At 47.2% G+C, this 20,038-nt stretch overlaps 1 protein-coding gene across 3 annotated transcripts in view; it reads left to right on the forward strand.

Annotated features, from left to right (window-relative positions):
- Positions 1-20,038, forward strand: part of c6h10orf67 (chromosome 6 C10orf67 homolog) — a 411,757-nt gene that overhangs the window by 378,481 nt on the left and 13,238 nt on the right. For all 3 annotated transcript variants that reach the window (XM_072508488.1, XM_072508486.1, XM_072508485.1), the window contains 2 exons: positions 10,984-11,046; positions 11,131-11,222. In XM_072508488.1, the coding sequence (XP_072364589.1) occupies positions 10,984-11,046; positions 11,131-11,222 (155 nt within the window). The remainder of the gene's footprint in view (positions 1-10,983; positions 11,047-11,130; positions 11,223-20,038) is intronic.

Here is a 20,038-nt window from a genome sequence, read left to right on the forward strand (position 1 = left end):
CTGTGTCTACCCCGTCTGCCCTGACCATTGCCCCCATCCCCCTCATCTGGGGAGAACTGGGCCTCTTCCTGCTGCTCCTCCACTCCGCCCTCCTCTGCCTGCGGCACATCGCCCCTCTGCTGGGCTATGTTGTGCAGGACGCAGCACACCACAATGATGCGGCCGACCCTATCTGACCGATACTGGCGCCCCCAGAGAGGTCCAGGCACCTGAAACGCATCTTCAGCACACCAAAGCACCTCTCGATCACTCCCCTTGTCACTACATGGGCATCATTGTAGCGGTTCTCCGCCTCATTGCGTGGCCTCCGTACAGGCGTCATCAGCCACGATCGCAATGGGTAGCCCCTGTCGCCCAGCAACCAGCCCCTCAGCCGGGGATGGCGTCCCTCGTACATGCCGGGGATGGATGACCGCGACAACACGAATGAGTCGTGTACACTGCCTGGGTGACGGGCGCAGACGTGCAGGATCATCATGCGGTGGTCGCAGACCACCTGTACGTTCATCGAATAGGTCCCCTTCCTATTAGTGAACACGGCCCTGTTATCTGCAGGTGGCCGCACGGCGACGTGCATCCCATCGATCGCGCCCTGGACCATGGGGAACCCGGCAACGGCAGAGAAGCCCACGGCCCGGGCATCTTGGCTGGCCCGGTCCACGGGGAAGCGGATGTAGTGGTGCGCCATGGCATATAGGGCATCTGTCACTGCCCGGATGCACCGGTGCACCGATGTCTGCGATATGCCGGACAGGTCCCCACTCGGTGCCTGAAATGACCCCGTTGCATAAAAGTTCAGGGCCACCGTAACCTTGACGGACACGGGGAGAGGGTGTCCCCCGCCAGTGCCACGCGGTGACAGGTGTGCCAGCAGGTGGCAGATGTGTGCCACGGTTTCCCGGCTCATCTGGAGTCTCCTCCTGCATTCCCGGTCCGTGAGGTCCTGGTATGACTGCCGGGGCCGGTACACACGGGGCGCCCTCGGGTGCCTCCGTTGCCGTGGGGCCGCGACGTCCTCCGCCCCCTCCTCGTCCTGTCGGTCAGGTGTCCCTCCAGCCTGGGCGGCTGCCACCTGCCCCTCTGCGGCAGCCTGCGCAGAGCTCCTCCTCCTCCCTGGCACGCTCTTCCTCCTCCTCCTCCTCATCCAGGGCAACATAGACATGAGCGGCTGCCACTACGGCGGCCAACATGTCGTCATTGCCCATATCCCCTCCTCCCCCCAGCCAGGTGGCATGGACCGCATGGGTCCAACTGTTGGAGGCTGGCACCTGGCCAGGTGGACCAACTCACTTACCCTCCCATCCCCCTCCTCGGCACGGACCCCCCCCAACCTCCACCCCAGCACGGACCCCCCCCCCAACCTCCACCCCGGCACGGACCCCCCCCCAACCTCCACCCCAGCACGGACCCCCCCCCAACCTCCACCCCAGCACGGACCCCCCCCCCAACCTCCACCCCAGCACGGACCCCCCCAGCCTCCACCCCAGCACGGACCCCCCCAACCTCCACCCCAGCACGGACCCCCCCCAACATCCACCCCAGCACGGACCCCACCCCCCCAACCTCCACCCCAGCACAGACCCCCCCCCCCAACACCCAACCTCCACCCCGGCACGGCACGGACCCCCCCCCCCAACCTCCACCCCAGCACGGACCCCCCCCCCCCCCAACCTCCACCCCGACACGGACCCCCCCCAACCTCCACCCCGGCACGGCACGGACCCCCCCCCAACCTCCACCCCGGCACGGACCCCCCCCCAACCTCCACCCAGGCACGGACCCCCTCCCGGCACTCCCCCGGAGCCCAGCCTACTCTAACCACCCCCCCCCCCCCCCGCCGCACACACACACACACAACCCGAGACACACCTCTCCTCACGCAATCAGACTGCGGCCACGCCATTGCCTGCCCAGAGCCAACCCCCCAGGCCGTCACTCACCTCCACGCTGGTCGGCGTGAGCCTGGAGCACCGGGTCACGCCGATGAAAAGGAGGTTTGATTCACGTCGACGTGAACGGTCATCACGTCGACGGGACTTCGGCCCATCCGGAAGGGAGAATATCGGCAGGCCGAAAATCAGCTGCCTTGCGCAGACCCGTGACATTCTCCGCGGCAGCGGTGCCATTAACGCCCCACCGACTTTTCTCCCTTCGGTGACTTCGGCAACCGGCGGGGGCGGGATTCACGGCGGCCAACGGCCATTCTCCGACCCTCTCGGGGGTCGGAGAATGACGCCCCTGGTGTGGTCTCACCAATGCCTTGTTTGTTGCAACAACACTTCCTTATCTTTATACTCATTCCTTTTGCTATAAATGCCAACATTCCATTTGCTTTTCTTATTATCTGCTGCATCTGCATGCTCGTTTTCTGAAAGTGAACAAGTCAGGGTAGGTTTTCCTCTGTGATCTTTCCTGACGTTGGACAGGATTGTGGCAGAGAAGTCTGGAAAGTTTGGCTGGTGCTGCCTCACTGCCTAATCTGCATTTCTTTCCTGCCACCCACCCCACCATTGCACAGGGAATGCACTAGCCGCTGCTTCTTCGCCGATTTAATGCAAATGATAGTAGGAGTTGGGGCAGCACGGTGGCGCAGTGATTAGCACGGCTCAGCTGCCCTACGGCACCAAGGACCGGGTTCAATCGCAGCCCTGGGTCACCATCCGTGTTGAGGTTGCACATTCTCCCTGTGTTTGTGTGGATCTCACCCCCACAACCCAAAAAGATGTGCAGGATACGTGGATTGGCCATGCTAAATTGCCCCTTAATTGGAGAAAAAAAAAGAATTGGGTACTCTAAATTTTTTTTTTTTTTCAATAATACTGAGAGGGATCAGCCCAGAATTCCATAAGATTTCACTCCAGTTCACATATGCTGCTTCTGCTTCCCAATAGCACCATGGAAAAAGTAACCACTGGCTCTTAAAAGTGGCAGGATTACTGCCAAAGGTGCCTCATGGAAGGATAAAGCATTGTCACACAACACTCTTTCTTCAGCTTTGTCCCCAGCGATTTACCAATGTGGGCCATTGTTCCTACGAAGGCCTACAAGGCTGCAGCTCCATAAATCTTTGGGAAACTTCTGCCCCTTCAGTGCTACTTCTGTCTCATACAGTGCCTCAACATTTCCCACAGGGTGGATGCTAGGTTTTTTCTTGACAGCAGAAATCTCACTAAGAACATGTCATGCATGGGAAATGCTACTCAACACCTGCAGGCAGAAATTCCACCCTGCCACTATTCTATCCTGTAGAGTAAAATTATGTAATTACCTCTATGTATGTGGCCTTGGCAAACTAGGTCTACTGGCCAGGGGCGGAGAATGGGCATCAGACTCGGGATCGGGTCCGGCACCGTACCCACGATCCTCCGGGGACCGGAGAATCGCCGGCAATCGCGCACGCAGTCAGCATTGCGCCAGTCGGGGACCATTGAAAGAGGCACCCACGGAGATTGTCCACCGACATTTAGCCGAGTTCCCACCGGCGTGGTTCACTCATGGTTCCACCCGGCAGGAGCTCGCAGTGGCGGCTGCGAACTCAGTCCGCGGCCGCCCTGGTGGGGGCTGGGGGATCCGCTACCGGGCAGGGGGGGGCCTCCAGGATGGTCAGGCTCGGGATCTCATTATCAGAGAATTCCACCCGCTGTCTCTGGGTTTATAGATTCTTTGTTCCCACATTGTCCCTAATTGGCCAATCTCAAAGGCCTGGCCTAAGTCATTACACCCCTCCACCCAAAGTCCAACGAGCCCCCATGGTTCTCGTGACTTACGGGTCTCCTGCTTCGTTTTTGTGCCGGGTCCGGCTCCTCCACTTCAGCCTCAGCGGCAGTGATACAGCTGCGGCATCATCCACGGTGTCCATATTCGAGTCCGATGTCCTCACCAGTGGTGTTGGAGGGGCGTGAATAGTTTGTCGGGGAGGACTCTCCAAGGTCCTTGGTATGCTGTTCTGAGTCAGCTCCGGAGGAGGAAACGAATCTGCAGCCCGTACCTGGTCCAGGTGTTTCTTTATCACATGTTTTCCCACATGTATCTCATACGACACAAGTCCTGACTTGGCCTTGACTGTTCCTGCTACCCATGTGGGGCCATTCACATAATTTCTGACCCATACATTTTCACCCGTGTTGAACTGCCTTTCTTGGCGAGTGTTGTCATGGCCCTGCATTGGGCCACTTAATGTCGCTCTATTCTGCCACCTAAATTCGGGAATAGTAGACTCAGCCGGGTTCGGAGTCGTCTGCCCATGAGTAGCTCCGCCGGTGCTATTCCTGTTGTGGCGTGTGGGGTTGTTCTGTAGTCAAATAGCCAGCGCGACAGTTTGGTGTCCAGTGATGCTGCTGACTGTTTCTTCAACCCAACTTTTAAGGTCTGGACGGCTCTCTCCACCAAACCATTCGATGCCGGGTGAAATGGTGCTGTCCTTATGTGCCGAATGCCATTCAACTTCATAAATTTTGTGAAGTCCTGGCTGGTGAAAACCGATCCATTAACCGAAACTAACACCTCCAGGATACCATGAGTTGCGAACGAGGTGCGGAGTTTTTCCAATGGTAGTTGTTGAATTTGCAGAGTTCATTTTGTACACTTCCAGCCATTTGGAATGGGCGTCTACTTTGAACCCATAAAGGGGTCTGAAAAATCGACATGAAGTCGCGACCATGGTCTACCTGACCATTCCCATCGGTGCTGCCGGTGGCACCTTCTGCCCTTGTTTGCATTCTTGGCACCGACCTACCAATGCCGCTATGTCTGTGTCCAGGCCCGGCCACCAGACATAGCTTCTGGCCAGCATCTTCATTTTTGAGACTCCAGGGTGTCCATGATGTAGTTCAGCCAGTATGGCTCGACGGCCTTGACTTGGAACTATTACTTGAGCCCCTTCCCATAGCAGGATCCCGTCTTCCACGGTGATGTGCTCTCTTCCGCTCCAGTAAGGGTGGAATTCCGCCTAGGCCGATCTTTCCATCTCCCCAGTTAGCACCATGTATTTTATTTTTGATAAAACCGGGTCCCTTTGGGTCCACAAACGAATGTTTTGTGCGGCCACTGGAATGGTGTCCAGGAAATGTAACGTCATTACCGTTTCCTCTAGTTTGGATACCAATGGCGGGGTGTCCGGTAATGGCAGCCTGCTTAGTGCATCGGCGTTTGCTACCCGGGTTCCTGGTCGATGCTCCAGTTGATACTGGTATGCCAGCGTAGGGGCCAGCGTTGGATCCGGGCCGAAGCTATTGGTGGTATTGCTTTGTCTTCTTTCAACAAACCTAGCAATGGCTTGTGGTCTGTAATTATAGTGAATTTCCGCCCGTACAAGTACTGGTGAAATTTCTTCACCGCGAAGGTCACAGCCAGTCCTACCTTTTCGATTTGGGCGTACTTTCATTCTGCTGCTGCCAGCATCCTGGAAGCAAACGCTATAGTTTGTTCCTGTCTGTTTTGCTCTCTGTGTGCCAAAACTGCAGCAACGCCATATGGAGACGCGTCGCGCGTGAGCACCAACTCTTTCCTGGGGTCGTAGTGTGCCAAGACATTCTGAGGAAAGCTGTTCTTTTATCTTCTTGAAAGCCCTGTCTTGGCGGGCGGACCATTCCCAGGCTTGCCCCTTTTTTAATAATTGGTGTAGGGGGTCCAAGATGGAAGCTCTGTTCTGTATGAACTTTCCATAATGTGTCACCAGTCCTAAAAAAGACCTTAACTCCTGGATTGTGGTGGGGGACGGGACATCTTTAATCGCCCTCACCCGGTCCTCCATAGGGTGTAGCCCTGATTTGACAACCTTGTACCCCAGATAGGTTAAATGAGGTGCTAGGAAAACACATTTCTCCATCTTTAGGCACACGCCTGCTGCTGAAAACCTTCTAAGGACCTCCTCCAGGTTTTGCAGGTGTTCTGCCTTTGTTTTTCTTGTAATGACGTCATCCAGGTAAATGGCGACTTGTGGTAGCCCATGCAATATATTCTCCATTGTCCTCTGGAATATCGCACAAGCTGACAATACCCCGAAGGGTAATCTTGTATACTGGAAAAGGCCCTTCAGGATGTTTATCGTTGAGAATTTTTGGGACTCTTCTTCCAGCTTCAGCTGTAGATATGCGTGGCTTATATCCAGCTTTGAGAATAGGTGTCCTCCAGCCAGCTTTGCATATAAATCCTCAATCCGGGGAATTGGGTATTTGTCCAGTTGTGAGTAGCGATTAATCGTTTGTTTGAAATCTCCACAAAGGCGAACCGAGCCATCCGGCTTAAGGATAGGCACCATGGGTGCCGCCCACACTGCAAACTGGACCGGTTTTATTATTCCCTCACGCTCTAATCGTTTTATTTCCATATCAACTTTCTGCCTTAATGCGAAGGGTACTGGTCGGGCCTTGTCAAATTTTGGGACTGCCTCTGGATCTACATGCAATGTCGCCTTTGCTCCCTTTATTGTTCCGAGCCCTTCTCGGAAAACCTCTGGGTATTTGCACAGGAGTTCGCTCAGGCGGCCATTTTCCAGCTGGAAAATGGTTGCCCAATTGTAGGAATCTACCGTGCGGTTTAAGTGTAGTCTCGTATACACTTCAAACCTCAGTAGAATTTAAGTTACACTTCTCGAATGCGAAATAGAAATCTTTTATTGTGTCTATTGATTATAATTGAAAGACTAGGATCTTAGATCATAGAATTTACAGTGCAGAAGGAGGCCATTCGGCCCATCGAGTCTGCACCAGCTCTTGGAAAGAGCACTCCATCCAAGGTCAACATCTCCACCCTATCCCCACAACCCAGCAACCCCACCCAACACTAAGGGCAATTTTGGACACTAAGGGCAATTTATCATGGCCAATCCACCTAACCTGCACATCTTTGGACTGTGGGAGGAAACCGGAGCACCCGGAGGAAACCCACGCACACACGGGGAGGATGTGCAGACTCCACACAGACAGTGACCCAAGCCGGAATCGAACCTGGGACCCTGGAGCTGTGAAGCAATTGTGCTATCCACAATGCTACCGTGCTGCCTCTTGTGGTTACAAATCAAATGTTCTCAAAAAGCCGTTGCCAGCAAAAGACTTTAAGAGAAATAATTGGCTTAATGGTTTACAACAAATTTAACTTTCAAAAATACAGTAACAGTTCTTTGCTTAAAGCAAAACAGCTTGCGTGAACTTTAAGAGTTAGAGTGGAAAAATGAAAATACGAAATAAAGATAGCGAGTAGTTAGATCAAAGGTATAGAATGATCCTGGATGGTAAATGGCTTCCAGAATCTCTATGTTTAAGGAGAATGTTATCAACCTGACTCCATCTGTCCCTACCCCTGCCATGTGCTGATTGGCTTGGACGAGTTTCAAATGCATTTGGTTGGATGGTTAGTTGTCAAACATCAATGTGCAACATATATTCAGCTATGTTGCATTTGTAGATGTTTGTGTGTGTTGGAATGTGATATATCCTCTTAATCAATTCTAGTTTTCGCTGGTTTATTGCTGACTGTGCTTTTATCTGAATTCTGAACAATGGTGTGTTCATGTAGTCATGGTGACCTTGAGTATGGCTGCATAGCTTTTGCTATTAGAACAATGGTCAGTTTATCATATCAGTAAAAATGTTGCATAAGCTCGAGCTAGTTTTATGAATGTTTCAGATTCTGTGCTTTGCCACAGCAAATTCTGCAAGCTGTATGTTTTTGTAATAATGAAATCCATTTTAAAATGGATTTTAAACTAGGCTTTAGTATTTACATTAAAATGGCTAAATCAATTACCCTTTTACCTATCAGAAATAGCCAGTTTCCGTCACCAATCCAGCTGGATCTCTTTTAGCCAGTTTTGTCTCAATAAGCTTGGCCCCACACCTTTCACTACCATTAAAGGCAACCTAACCAGTTGCTCTCCATAAGCCACAGTTACATGCGTTGTGCCCAACACACTCAGTGGTTCCCCTGTTTTGCCAAGGTCCTGGTTAGGAATAAGGGTTGGAGTCCAGTGCGAATTTTATTGAATACATTTTCCCCTATCACTGATACGGCTGCTCCAGTGTCGACTTCCATCAGTGTGGGACATCCATTAAACCTTATGGATAATTTAATGGGTTTTGATTTCACCATCGTTACACAATTTAATTGTTCCTCGGCGGAGGTAGGTGGGGCTTCTAGGGTATGCATTCTCCTGTACCCCGGCCTACATGACCTTCTCTATGATGATGGTTTTGGGCTTCTATTTCTCCTTTCTGGCTCTGATCTCTGGCAACAGCTACAATATTTTGCCGGGCGAAAGGCTGCAGCGGCTGCCGTCTGTCTGGACCTTGCTTGGGAGGACTTCTGCGAGTGGGCCTGGTTAACTTAGTATCCGAGTCGTTCCTGAGGGTGGCTATGCAGTTGCCTATCCCCCAGCGGTAGTCCCTTAACTCAGTTTCACTGGTGTGGGCATCTACCTCCATCGGAGTACCCTGTAATTCATGCGCTCCGCTTGCCGCTTTTTCTAAGGACAAAGCCAGCTGCAATGCTTGTTTGCAATCCAGCTCGGCCTCTGCTAACAGGCATTTCTGTGTTGCTAAATTATTTATTCCACATACCAAACAGTCTCGGAGCATCTAATTTAGCGTCAGGCCAAATTCGCAAGCCTCTGCTAATCGCCTTAATCTTGTTTAAAAGTTTGTAACTGACTTCCTAGTGTCTCGGAATGCTGAGTAAAACCGGTACCTTCGCAGGGTCAGAGGTGGCTTGGGGTCATAGTACTCTTTTACTAAGTCCGTCAATTCCTAGAAAGTTTGGGCAGCACGATGACACAGTGAGTAGCACTGCTGCCTCATGGCGCCGAGGTCCCAGGTTCGATCCCAGCTCTGGGTCACTGTCCGTGTGGAGTTTGCACATTCTCCCCGTGTTTGCGTAGGTTTCGCCCCCTCAACCCAAAGATGTGCAGGGTAGGTGGATTGACCACGATAAATTGCCCCTTAATTGGAAAAAATGAATTGGGTACTCTAAATTTAAAAAAAAAAAAAAATTCCTGGAAACTTTTCGTATCTGGTGCCTCCGGAAATGTGAGACTGCGCATAATGGCAAAAGCTGCTGGCCCACACGCAGTCAGCAGAATGACCCATTGCTATTCATCCGGAATTATCCGCTCTACATATTGGGCCCAGTCTTCCACTGCAGGGTCAAATGAGTCCAACTTTCCGAATAAAGGCATTTTGCCTGTCAGTGGCCTACCCTCAATATGTGGCAGCTGCTGACCAGCAGGTTTCTTCAGGTCGTTCTGTTTTCCTCGTCGCCACTGTAATAAGTCCACGGAGGCAGAAGTCCCTTCACCAGAATTCCTTTTATTTACAAACCCAACAGCTGACAACCATGACCATTCAGTCTGCTGTCTGCACCGGGAGTTCAGAGGATCTGTCACTCCCTGTTATATGCACAGAAAGGGGTTCCCTGATTTGCTCACTAATCAGGCAACTCGTATTCTAATTGGCCAATCTAATTGGCACCTGTCAAAGCTGCCCAGTAGTCCCAGATCATCCAGGCATGCAGTCGTGGTGAGCTTCAATTTCTTACAGAGAAACGTTAATAAGACCAAAGTCAGTATCACCATAACCTCTGTACCCTTTCCACCAATATCATCTTCCTCCCTGGTGACAGCCTCAGGCTGGACCAGACTATTTATAACCTCAACAACTAACTCCGGAGTGAGCATCCAACCCAATATGGTTTCCTACACAAAAATCACCTTCCCCTCAACAACATTGCCCACTTAGATCATAGATCATAAAATTTACAGTGCAGAAGGAGGCCAATCGGCCCATCGAGTCAGCACCGGCTCTTGGAAAGAGCACCCTACCCAAGATCAACACCTCCACCCTATCACCATAACCCAGCAACCCCACCCAACACTAAGGGCAATTTTGGACACTAAGGGCAATTTATCATGGCCAATCCACCTAACCTGCACATCTTTGAACTGTGGGAGGAAACCGGAGCACCCGGAGGAAACCCACGCACACACGGGGAGGATGTGCAGACTCCGCACAGACAGTGACCCAAGTCGGAATCGAACCTGGGACCCTGGAGCTGTGAAGCAATTGTGCTATCCACAATGCTACCGTGCTGCCCGTACTTCTACCTCAAACTGCTGATGACGCCTTCGTCCATGTCTTTGTCACCTCCTGACACAACTGTTCAAATGTTTTCATGTCTAGCTTCCATCTTCCGTCCTCTTTCTTTACTTTTAAATCAGGTTTTTCAAAACTGTTACCTGTATCACATTTCACACTGGGCCCTACTCAACCATCACCTTACTGCTCCCTGGTCTACATTGGGTTTCCAATTCCCCCACTGCTTCCGATCTAAAATTCTCTTCATTATGCTTAAATCCACTGCCCTCACCTTTCCTATCTCTAACTTTCTCCAGATCTTACAAGCCTCCCTCTCCATTAACTTTCCATTCCTCTGACTCTAGCCCTTTTCCATTCACAATTCGCCCTGTAATTCAGTTCCTGAACGCCTGTGCTCTCCACTTCCTTCTCCATTAAAATCCGCCTTAAAGTCCATCTCTTCAGCAAAATTATCAGCCATGCCTCCTAGTATCTTCCTCTTTAACGTGCCATCCATTTTAAAAAAAGATTATGCTTCTTTAAAGATTGGTAAGATTTAAAGATTAGTACTCCAGAAATTATTTGTGTTCTACATAGATACATAGTTGATATAAGCAGGAGGAGGCCTTTGAGCCTGCTCTGCCATTTATCACGATCATGGCTGATCATCCAACTCAATAGCCTAATCTTGCATTCTCCACGTAACCTTTGATCCCATTCGTCCCAAGTTCTGTTACTCATCATTGAGTTGTGGTGACTTGTTTGTCCTCTTGACCGCAGCTGGTGCATGGGTCAGAGAGACCAGAGGACAGGGGATTGTATATACGAATGTGATGCTATTACAGTAAAAAAGCACAAGAATACAAAATCTGTTTGATTTAATGTTATCTTAATTTGTCAGGTCTATTTTTTCACATAGATCAGAGATTCTGGTGGGATTGATTGTCAAGGAAAAAATAATATTTCTCCATATTTCCGATTGGTATGTAAAATATTTTCTGCACAAAACTTTAAGTTAAATTGCTCTTTGACTGCAAGGAACTTGACTTCTCTTTTTTGTTATCAGCCCCAAATAGGATCTCACTCAGCATCATATACAGCACAAACCAAGCGCAACACGGACAGAGTTCCGAGTGCCCCGAGTGCTATTAATTTCAGGTGAGATATTTGATAATCAACACAAAATAATCTTGATCAGAGAAAATGCTAATACTTTTTTGGTTCTATTCCACCATTTGTAAGTAACTTCAGTGAAGTCATTTGCTTAGATAATCAAGAATTTCAGCAACATTGCATTATTTTTTAATAAATATTCCATGATTTAAAAGTGACTGGAGTTCATTATTAAGTTATTATACAAGGAAATGATTAGTCTTGGCATTAATCCACTATCAAATTGTTAGTCCAATATGCGCCTCTGTGACTGTCTGCAATATAACATCAGCCTTCACCAATACTTCTGTCCCTCCCAGAGCCAACGATTTGAGCGTAATTTCATAGTATGGAGTCAGCTGAAGTCTATAAAATGCAAATGGTATCTCTTTGATTTCCTCCAATCCTGCTATCCAGAGCTGGTAGACACATAATAATATGGATGTATATTTAGTTGGAATGGGTAAGCCACACAAACTTTGTACTCCATTTCCACCTAAAATTACAGAAATATTAAATAGGCACAGGTGCCTTACCTGCACCGTGATACCCTGAATTTTATTTAAAGCCATTAGTACATGGAATATAACAAGAAGGGTGCAAATTAAACAGCACTGTTTAATTGGCACTTCACTGGTTCGCTCAATGGAATACAACAGCATTAAGTGATATCATTATTGTGCCACTTAACCATCAGCCTTCCAAAATTTATTGGAATATATTATGAGATTTGTATGTGCCAGATTGAAAAATAGCATGATATATGAATAAGGAACTTCTTTGTAGCATGTTTATGTTGATTTAATGTATTAATATCAATAATCAACTAGATCACCTGATATGTCAGAGGTACTGTATTCAATAACATAAATTGACACTGGTGCGCATCAAAAAGTAAAGATAAGTACACGATTCTTCAGTCATCACACCTTCCTCAGAGAGCATCTGCTGGAAAAACTAAATTAATCCGCTTTACTCAGATAAGCATCTTTTCTCACGAGTTCTCTCTAAAAGGGGATTAATTATTGAAATACCCCTCAAACTTGCTTCTTTTCCAGCTTGCACTCAATATAATCTTATTTACAGTCACTATGCTAGTACATTCTGCTTCAGATTTAAACTTTGTGGCCTTTGTTATATTAGAGTATCAGGAGAAGGATTTTAAATTCTTAGCTAAATATTGCAAGTATAGCTGGGCATTATCACATGTATAGGGAAAGTCTATTTTCTAATTACAAAGATAATCATTCATTTGTCTAATCCTTTTGTTTAGAAAAAACATGTCTGTCATATGTGCCAAGATGTTTCACACTTAGTCCTCTTTTACATTTTGGAGGACTTGATTTGACTAAATCCTTATACAAGTCACACTAGAGTACAAGTCCCATCTCTTAATCTTTATGACTGTGTAATTTATGCACAATGTAACTTGGCGTGAAGCAGCAATCACCTGTTTTCAGATTAGTTATAGACTTCCTCACAAAAGTAGCAGCTTTTTGTTACTTAACTATTTACTTGGAAATTCATTAGGCATTGCAATATTGTAACAGCTTCCACCTTGTTCTAAAGTCTCTTCATAATAATTTGGAAAATGCTTCTCTCCACAGGTGAAAAAGTAGAGATTCTGTAGTGTATGTATGCAATGAAGATGGGTGATCAATGCTAAACTTAACAGCCCTGCCCACATCCCAATAATATTTTTAAAATGTGAATATTGATTTATTTGACAGGAATAATTGATGAATATTTTATTGACTATACAGCTAAGTGTAATGACATTGCCAAAAGACCTTTACCGTCAAACATAATTGCATTATATTCACTGGATTTGTGTACATTTTAGAATTCTAGCTGAGCTTTGTTTAGGTTCATTAATGCAGTTAATTCTAGCAATGTATGAATAGTCAAATAGCTTGGCACTGTATAAGTTTGTGAGGGTAACGATCGTAATATAATTCCAAAGTCAGTTTTAAAACATTTATTATGAATAGGATCATCTATTAGTGGAGGACTTGGGCTGAACGGATAGGTCCAGATGGGGGCAAGCATGGTAATGTGTGGGTGTGGAATTTTGGCTCCATTCCTTCCCCTGCACATTTTCTCTCCCTGCCTGCCTGGCTTCAGCTGCAGCTACATACTGCCCTATGGAAGGGTTTCGCCTCCACAATGGTGCAAGGGCTTTTTTATTGTAAATTTTAAAAATATGGAGAGAGGGGTCTTCCATCTTGGAATTACCTCTCTTTCATTCTTACTTACCTTGAAATGCCAATTTCTGCTTTCTAAGTGCTGGAGGGTCTCCTATTGACCCTCCACATTTGACAGCTTGCCCATTATCCTTACTTGGACAGCGAGACCACCTTCTGGCCACTAATTGGCAAATTCAGGGGAAACCACAGCTAGTTCACCATACAGAATGGACAGCAGTTTGATCCTGATGGTGGAGTCCTGAAGCCCACAGGGAATATCCTGCCCATGGACCAAAGATCCACATGAGGGGAATCTATATTGATCTCTCATTCTGGACTGATCCTGCCAAGTGCACAGGATCATTGAGAGATTCCCTATTTAACACGCCAATGGCAGCTACTTGTGCCACTCTGAATAGATCGAGGGAATCGGCTAGGTAGTCCAATAGAGGTTGTCATCCATCACCCACCCATCGGAAATAATTTATCATAATGCCTACAGTTCCTTTTATAAGGACGATACTTTAAAATGATTGTGAAAGAAAAATAGTTTTATTTTGACAGGGCCCTCATCTGGATACCCCTTATATCCACTATTCTGGATTTCTCTCAGAGTTAGAAAACAGGAACTCCCAGAGTAAAAGATTGCTCCTTCTCCTGCATTGATGACTTTGTTCAGGTGACTGGAACTCTGCCCCAAACTAACCATAGAAGAAATTCTGAGAGAAAGTGGAGAACCAGCATATTTGGGCTCTAGTCTAATTTGCAATACTTCCAGTGCATTTTTGTTAAGTCTAGAACAGGAATGCACTGGAAGGGTCACAGATATATAGCTGTTTGATTTACCCACAGCAGATTAAACTGTGTCCATTATATATTAAGTATACTAGCATTCCATCTTAAAATGTATTGAACACCCTAAACCAGGCTGCATCAATGGGAAACCTAATTTAAAACTGTCAACATTTATCTGTAGTATCTGTTATATCTGTAGTTGGTGTCAAAATAAGGATTCATTTCACATAGCGTTAAATAATATATTGAGAATTTTTGAAAACTTCTGGTTGACTCTCATGCACTTGCCGATTTTGCCATAGAGTCAGTATTCTGCTATAACTAGGAGTCTTTGAATGTACATTATAATGTGTTTCAATTGTTTTTCCATTAATACGTTTCCTGTATTTTCTTCCCACCCAATCCCCCAATTTGGCTTATTTTGTTTCTCACCTTGCTGATCACATCAGCTTCCTTCAGCTCCCAATCTCTACTGGTTGATGCTCCACCTGCTGGTCTAATTCTCTGGCCCCTCTGGCTCTTACTACAGCCAAAACTGATTTCATATCCAAACACCACTTCCTAACATTTCTACTCTTTCCTGTAGCAGCTGCCCCGCCAACAGCTTAGATTTACTCTGTCCCATTGGCTGTTGATGCAACTTTTTTCTCCCTCTTCGGCGTATTACTGGTCAGATCTAATGGCCCCTAACTTCCTCCAGTGCCCCACCCCTCCCCCCCACCAATCATAATATCTGTGACTGTTCTCAAACCATTTATCATAGCCAGTTGTACTGCCGAGCAGTCTTTCTCCAAGAAAGCTTTTGTTTTTTTAAGATTCATTCATGTGATGTGGACTTCGCTGACTGGGCCAGCATTTATTGCCCATCCCTAATTGTCCTTGCGAAGGTTGTGGTGAACTGCTTCTTGAACTGCTACAGTCCATGTGATGTAGGTACTTTGTAACAGTTTGATAGAACTGAATGGCTTGCTTGGCAATTTCAGAAGGCATTTAAGAGTCAACCACATTATTGTGAATCTAGAGTCACATGTAGACCAGACCAGGTAAGGATAGCAGATTTCCTTCCCTGAAGCGAATTCGGATGGGTACATTAACATAAACCCTGCATTTATTCATAGCCATCATTCAGTGCAGGGTGAGGGTCATTGCCCTCTAGCCCCATTACCAGAGCAGAGGTTAATTTCAGGGCATTGGATTACAATAAGCATTGGTGTGGGTAGATGAGGATTCAAAGGATTTGGGGGAAATAAATATAGGCATCAGTGACACAGAGAGAAATTGGGAAACAGGTGGAGAGATTAGGGACAGAGATACTGGAGGACTACAGAAGCAGGTTTTGGAGGACCAGGAGAGGCAACCTTTGAAGAAACAAAGGCTGGAGTTTTGCCACGACCAAGAACTGCTCCGGATGGCACACAAGTCCCGAATTCGCAAGTCCTACCCCAAAAACAGCACTTCCAATTTTCATGGAGGAGGTTTGCATATTGTGCATGCCAATTTTGTGGATTTGAGTTGGATTTTGGTAGCCTAGCAGTTTAAGACCCAAAGTATGCAGAGTAAACCTGGTAAAAACAGGTCTAACGTTTGTGCATTTCGTTGGGTAGCCAGGGTACCACCTTGGAGTTGTAAGGCACTCCCTTGGATTTGGTCTGGGGCACCTTTGTGGAAGATTTGTTAAAAGTAGGCATGAATGTGCATAAACTATATCAAGCTCATTGGAATTGTCAACAGACCTGCCAATATCAACTGTCAAAAATGTCAAGAGGATCTGTCAAAAACATCAAGAGGACCTGTCAAGGGGACCTGTCACAACTGTCAAGAGGAACAGTCAAAAGCACCTGTCAAAGGAAGTTGGCAAGGCATTTAAAAGTCCTGCCCTTGATATATTTGAAAAAAATGGCTGTAGTGTTAAAATAAATCCTCATTTGCTATTTCACTCCGACTATTGATCTGGGTCTAAGGGCTTCCATTGTTCCATTACATGATTGCTATTGCTTGACTGATTGTGCAACCATCCATTATCACAATAGGATGCTTGCCATTTCACAGTTTAGTTGCCAGCTACAAGTGGTTATAGACTCTTTGACATGGGGCTTTGAATTCCAACTCTTGTAGTCACGTACTGTACACTTGAATGAGATTTTTGTTGTTATAAAGCCTTATGCAGTCGAAAAAATGTAAATGCAGTCAATCTTTTTTATGGAGAGGGTGTTTTTCAATATAGTGGTCCTCAATATATACAGAATTTTATTTTATTTTATCTCATGTAACTGCATGGTCCCTGAGTTCTGCCCATGGTGGATACTGAATGGGTTTCTATGAGAGGTTTAAGAGCAAAGGGTGGTGGATGAGGGGGAGGGGGGGGCATGGGTTGGCATGAGTTGGCACTGGGTTTGCATGAGGCTATTAAGGGTTATACCAACAAAAAAGAAGTATGGTAGAAAGAGGGAAAATCGACCGTGGATATCCAAGGAAAAAAGGGAGAGTATCAAATTGAAGGAAAAAGCATACAAAGTGGCAAAATTTAGTGGGAGACTAGAGGACTGGGAAATCTTTAGGGGACAACAGGAAGCTACTAAAAAAGCTATAAAGAAGAGTAAGATAGATTATGAGAGCAAACGTACTCAGAATATAAAAACAGATAGTAAAAGTTTCTATAAATATATAAAACAAAAAAGAGTGGCAAAGGTAAATATGGGTCCTTTAGAGGATGAGAAGGGAGATTTAATAATGGGAGATGAGGAAATGGCTGAGGAACTGAACAGGTATTTTGGGTCGGTCTTCACAGTGGAAGACACAAATAACATGCCAGTGACTGATGGAAATGAGGCTATGACAGGTGAGGACCTTGAGATGATTGTTATCACTAAGGAAGTAGTGATGGGCAAGCTAATGGGGCTAAAGGTAGATAAGTCTCCTGGCCCTGATGGAATGCATCCCAGAGTGCTAAAAGAGATGGCTAGGGAAATTGCAAATGCACTAGTGATAATTTACCAAAATTCACTAGACTCTGGGGTGGTCCTGGCAGATTGAAAATTAGCAAATGTGACACCGCTGTTTAAAAAAGGAGGTAGGCAGAAAATGGGTAATTATAGGCCAGTTAGCTTAACTTCGGTAGTAGGGAAGATGCTGGAATCTATCATCAAGGAAGAAATAGCAAGGCATCTGGATGGAAATTGTCCCATTGGGCAGACGCAGCATGGGTTCATAAAGGGCAGGTCATGCCTAACTAATTTAATGGAATTTTCTGAGGACATTACCAGTGCGGAAGATAACGGGGAGCCAATGGATGTGGTATATCTGGATTTCCAGAAAGCTTTTGACAAGGTGCCACACAAAAGATTGCTGCATAAGATAAAGATGCATGGCATTAAGGGTAAAGTAGTAGCATGGATAGAGGATTGGTTAATTAATAGAAAGCAAAGAGTGGGGATTAATGGGTGTTTCTCTGGTTGGCAATCAGTAGCTAGTGGTGTCCCTCAGGGATCAGTGTTGGGCCCACAATTGTTCACAATTTACATAGATGATTTGGAGTTGGGGACCAAGTGCAATGTGTCCAAGTTTGCAGACGACACTAAGTTGAGTGGTAAAGCAAAAATTGCAGAGGATACCGGAAGTCTGCAGAGGGATTTGGATGGGTTAAGTGAATGGACTAGGGTCTGGCAGATGGAATACAGTGTTGACAAATGTGAGGTTATCCATTTTGGTAGGAATAATAGCAAAAGGGATTATTATTGAAATGATATAATATTATAACATGTTGCTGTGCAGAGAGACCTGGGTGTGCTAGTGCATGAGTCACAAAAAGTTGGTTTACAGGTGCAACAGAAGGCAAATGGAGTTTTGTCCTTCATTGCTAGAGGGATGGAGTTTAAGACTAGGGAGGTTATGCTGCAATTGTATAAGGTGTTAGGACGATGCGGGATTTATGAGACGGATGCTGGGGCGTATACCGGATCTGGAGGTAGGAAACTTGATTTTAGGAGGGGACTTTAATACGGTGCTGGACCCGGGGCTAGATAGATCCAGCTCAAGGACCGGAAGAAGGCCGGCAGCGGCCAAGGTACTTAAGGGGTTTATGGACCAAATGGGGGGAGTGGATCCGTGGCGATTTCTTAGACCTAGGGCTAGGGAGTTTTCCTTCTTCTCCCATGTCCATAAAGTGTACTCCCGGATAGATTTTTTTGTTTTGGGAAGGTCTTTGATCTCTAGGGTGGAAGAAGCTGAGTACTCAGCCATAGCGGTTTCGGATCATGCCCCACATTGGGTGGACCTGGAATTAGGAGAGGAAAGGGAGCAGAGAACACTCTGGCGATTAGATGTGGGACTGATGGCGGATGAGGGAGTGTGTGCAAGAGTGCGGGGGTGTATTGAGAGATACCTGGAGGTCAATGACGACGGCGAGGTCCCTGTGGGAGTGGTATGGGAAGCACTAAAAGCGGTGGTCAGAGGAGAGCTGATCTCCATTGGGGCCCACAAAAGGAAAACAGAGGCCAAGGAAAGGGAAAGATTACTGGGGGAGATTTTAAGGGTGGATAGGGAATTTGCAGAGACCCCGGAGGAGGAATTGTACAGGGAGAGGAGACGACTCCAGACGGAATTTGACCTTCTGACCACCAGAAAGGAGGAGGTACTGTGGAGGAAGGCACAGGGGAGGAGGTATGAATATGGGGAAAATGCTAGTCGCCTGTTGGCTCATCAATTGCGAAAGAGGGCAGCAGCGAGGGAGATAGGAGGAATCAGAGACGAAAGGGGAGACACGGTGCGAAGGGCAGGAAAGATAAATGAGGTGTTCAAGACCTTCTATGAGGAACTGTATAGGTCTCAACCCCCAGAGGGAGAGGAGGGGATGCGGCAGTTCCTGGACCAATTGAGGTTCCCGAAAGTGGAGGAGCGGGTGGTGGTAGGCCTGGGGGCACCGATTGGGGTGGACGAGGTTATTAAGGGACTGGGAAGCATGCAAGCAGGGAAGGCCCCAGGACCAGACGGGTTCCCGGTGGAGTATTACAGAAAATATGTGGACTTGTTGGCCCCGTTGATGGTGAGGACGTTCAATGAGGCCAGGAAAGGGGGGACTCTACCCCCGACGATGTCGGAGGCGACGATATCGTTAATTTTGAAGAGGGATAAAGATCTGTTGCAGTGCGGGTCCTATAGACCCATTTCATTATTGAACGTGGACGCCAAATTGTTGGCAAAGGTACTGGCATCGAGGATAGAGGACTGTGTCCCGGGGGTGGTGCACGAAGACCAGACAGGGTTCGTAAAAGGGAGACAACTGAATGTTAACGTGCGACGACTATTAGGGGTGATAATGATGCCCCCAGTGGAGGGGGAGGCAGAGATAGTGGCGGCAATGGACGCAGAGAAGGCATTTGATAGGGTGGAGTGGGAGTATTTATGGGAAGTGTTAAGGAGGTTTGGGTTTGGGAACGGGTTTATTAGCTGGGTTAGACTTCTTTATGGGGCTCCAACGGCAAGCGTAGTTACAGGTCGACATAGATCGGAGTATTTCCGACTATATAGGGGAACAAGACAGGGATGCCCGCTGTCTCCATTGTTGTTCGCATTGGCAATTGAACCTCTGGCCATGGCGTTGAGAGACTCCAGGAAATGGAGAGGGGTGATTAGAGGGAGAGAGGAACACCGAGTCTCGTTATACGCGGATGACCTATTGTTATACGTGTCGGACCCAGCGGGGGGGATGATAGAGGTTATGCGAATTTTGAGGGGGTTCGGGGATTTCTCGGGGTATAGGCTAAACATGGGGAAGAGTGAATTATTTGTGATACATCCAGGGGACCAGAGTAGAGAGATAGAAGGCTTGCCTCTAAGGAAAGT

Source organism: Scyliorhinus torazame, chromosome 6 (assembly GCF_047496885.1).
Source record: "Scyliorhinus torazame isolate Kashiwa2021f chromosome 6, sScyTor2.1, whole genome shotgun sequence".
Taxonomy (NCBI): domain Eukaryota; kingdom Metazoa; phylum Chordata; class Chondrichthyes; order Carcharhiniformes; family Scyliorhinidae; genus Scyliorhinus; species Scyliorhinus torazame.